Source organism: Rana temporaria, chromosome 2 (genome assembly GCF_905171775.1).
Source record: "Rana temporaria chromosome 2, aRanTem1.1, whole genome shotgun sequence".
NCBI lineage: Eukaryota > Metazoa > Chordata > Amphibia > Anura > Ranidae > Rana > Rana temporaria.
In genome coordinates, this window is record NC_053490.1 from 1,497,361 (window position 1) to 1,499,614 (window position 2,254).

The 2,254-nt window shown below is 53.8% G+C and overlaps 1 protein-coding gene across 1 annotated transcript; it reads right to left on the reverse strand.

Annotated features, from left to right (window-relative positions):
- Positions 1 to 252: 252 nt before the first annotated feature.
- Positions 253 to 1,845, reverse strand: LOC120928927 (NADH-ubiquinone oxidoreductase chain 4-like). The gene has a single exon (XM_040340025.1). It carries the CDS (start codon positions 1,843 to 1,845, stop codon positions 253 to 255), a length of 1,593 nt encoding a protein of 530 aa, XP_040195959.1.
- Between the last annotated feature and the right edge of the window lie 409 nt (positions 1,846 to 2,254).

A 2,254-nucleotide genomic window follows, 5' to 3' on the forward strand; every position in this document is an offset into this window, starting at 1 on the left:
CAGGGAGATGAGGACAAGGCTGAGTAGATGGGGGTTCAGGGAGATGAGGAGAAGGCTGGATAGATGGGGGTTCAGAGAGGTGAGGAGAAGGCTGAGTAGATGGGGGTTCAGGGAGATGAGGAGAAGGCTGAGTAGATGGGGGTTCAGAGAGGTGAGGAGAAGGCTGAGTAGATGGGGGTTCAGGGAGATGAGGAGAAGGATGAGTAGATGGGGGTACAGGGCATATGAGGAGAAGGCTGAGTAGATGTGGGTTCAGGGAGATCGGAGAAGGCTGAGTAGATGGGGATTCAGGGAGGTGAGGAGAAGGCTGAGTAGATGGGGGTTCAGGGAGATGAGTAGAAGGCTGAGTAGATGTAGGTTCAGGGAGAGGAGGAGAAGGCTGAGTAGATATGGGTTCAGGGAGATGAGGAGAAGGCTGAGTAGATGATGTCTCAGGAAGGTGAGGAGCAAGCTGAGTAGATGGGGGGTCAGGGAGATGAGGAGAAGGCTGAGTAGATGGGGGTTCAGGGAGATGAGGAGAAAGCTGAGTAGATGGGGGTTCAGGGAGATGAGGAGAAGGCTGAGTAGATGGGGGTTCAGGGAGATGAGGAGAAGGCTGAGTAGATGGGGGTTCAGAGAGATGAGGAGAAGGCTGAGTAGATGGGGGTTCAGGGAGATGAGGAGAAGGCTGAGTAGAAGGGGGTTCAGGGGGGTGAGGAGAAGGCTGAGTAGATGGGGGTTCAGGGAGATGAGGTGAAGGCTGAGTAGATGGGGCTTCAGGGAGATGAGGAGAAGGCTGAGTAGATGGGGCTTCGGGGAGATGAGGAGAAGGCTGAGTAGATGGGGGTTCAGGGACCTGAGGAGAAGGCTGAGTAGATGGGGGTTAAGGGAGATGAGGAGAAGGCTGAGTAGATGGGGCTTCCGGGAGATGAGGAGAAGGCTGAGTAGATGTGGGTTCAGAGAGATGAGGACAAGGCTGAGTAGATGGGGGTTCAGGGAGATGAGGAGAAGGCTGAGTAGATGGGGGTTCAGGGAGATGAGGAGAAGGCTGAGTAGATGGGGGTTCAGGGAGATGAGTAGAAGGCTGAGTAGATGTGGGTTCAGGGAGAATAGGAGAAAGCTGAGTAGATGGGGGTTCAGGCAGATGAGGAGAAGGCTGAGTAGAAGGGGGTTCAGGGAGATGAGGAGAAGGCTGAGTAGATATGGGTTCAGGGAGATGAGGAGAAGGCTGAGTAGATGGGGGTTAAGGGAGATGAGGAGAAAGCTGAGTAGATGGGGGTTCAGGGAGATGAGGAGAAGGCTGAGTAGATGATGTCTCAGGAAGGTGAGGAGCAAGCTGAGTAGATGGGGGGTCAGGGAGATGAGGAGAAAGCTGAGTAGATGGGGGTTCAGGGAGATGAGGAGAAAGCTGAGTAGATGGGGGTTCAGGGAGATGAGGAGAAAGCTGAGTAGATTGGGGTTCAGGGAGAAGAGGAGAAGGCTGAGTAGATGGGGGTTCAGGGAGATGAGGAGAAGGCTGAGTAGATGTGGGTTCAGGGAGATGAGGAGAAAGCTGAGTAGATGGGGGTTCAGGGAGATGAGGAGAAGGCTGAGTAGATGGGGGTTCAGGGAGATGAGGAGAAGGCTGAGTAGATGATGTTTCAGGAAGGTGAGGAGCAGGCTGAGTAGATGGGGGTTCAGGGAGATGAGAAGAAGGCTGAGTAGATGATGTTTCAGGAAGGTGAGGAGCAGGCTGAGTAGATGGGGGTTCAGGGAGATAAGGAGAAGGCTGAGTAGATGGGGGTTTAGGTAGATGAGGAGAAGGCTGAGTAGATGGGGGTTCAGGGATATGAGGAGAAGGCTGAGAAGATGTGGGTTCAGGGACATGAGGAGAAGGCTGAGTAGATGGGGGTTTAGGGAGATGAGGAGAAGGCTGAGTAGATGGGGGTTAAGGGAGATTCATGGAAGGCTGAGTAGATGGGGGTTCAGGAAGATGACGTTTCAGGAAGGTGAGGAGCTGGCTGAGTAGATGGGGGTTCAGGGAGATGAGGAGAAGGCTGAGTAGATGGGGGTTCAGGGCGATGAGGAGAAGGCTGAGTAGATGGGGGTTAAGGGAGATTCATGGAAGGCTGAGTAGATGAGGGTTCAGGGAGATGACGTTTCAGGAAGGTGAGGAGCTGGCTGAGTAGATGGGGGTTCAGGGAGATGAGGAGAAGGCTGAGTAGATGGGGGTTCAGGGCGATGAGGAGAAGGCTGAGTAGATGGCGGTTCAGAGAGATGAGGAGAAAGCTGAGTA

Bases quoted from the DNA above. Each gene is read 5' to 3' on its own strand.
- LOC120928927 (XM_040340025.1), bottom strand. From the start codon at position 1,845: ATGTCCCTGAACCCACATCTTCTCAGCCTTCTCCTCATATCCCTGAAC.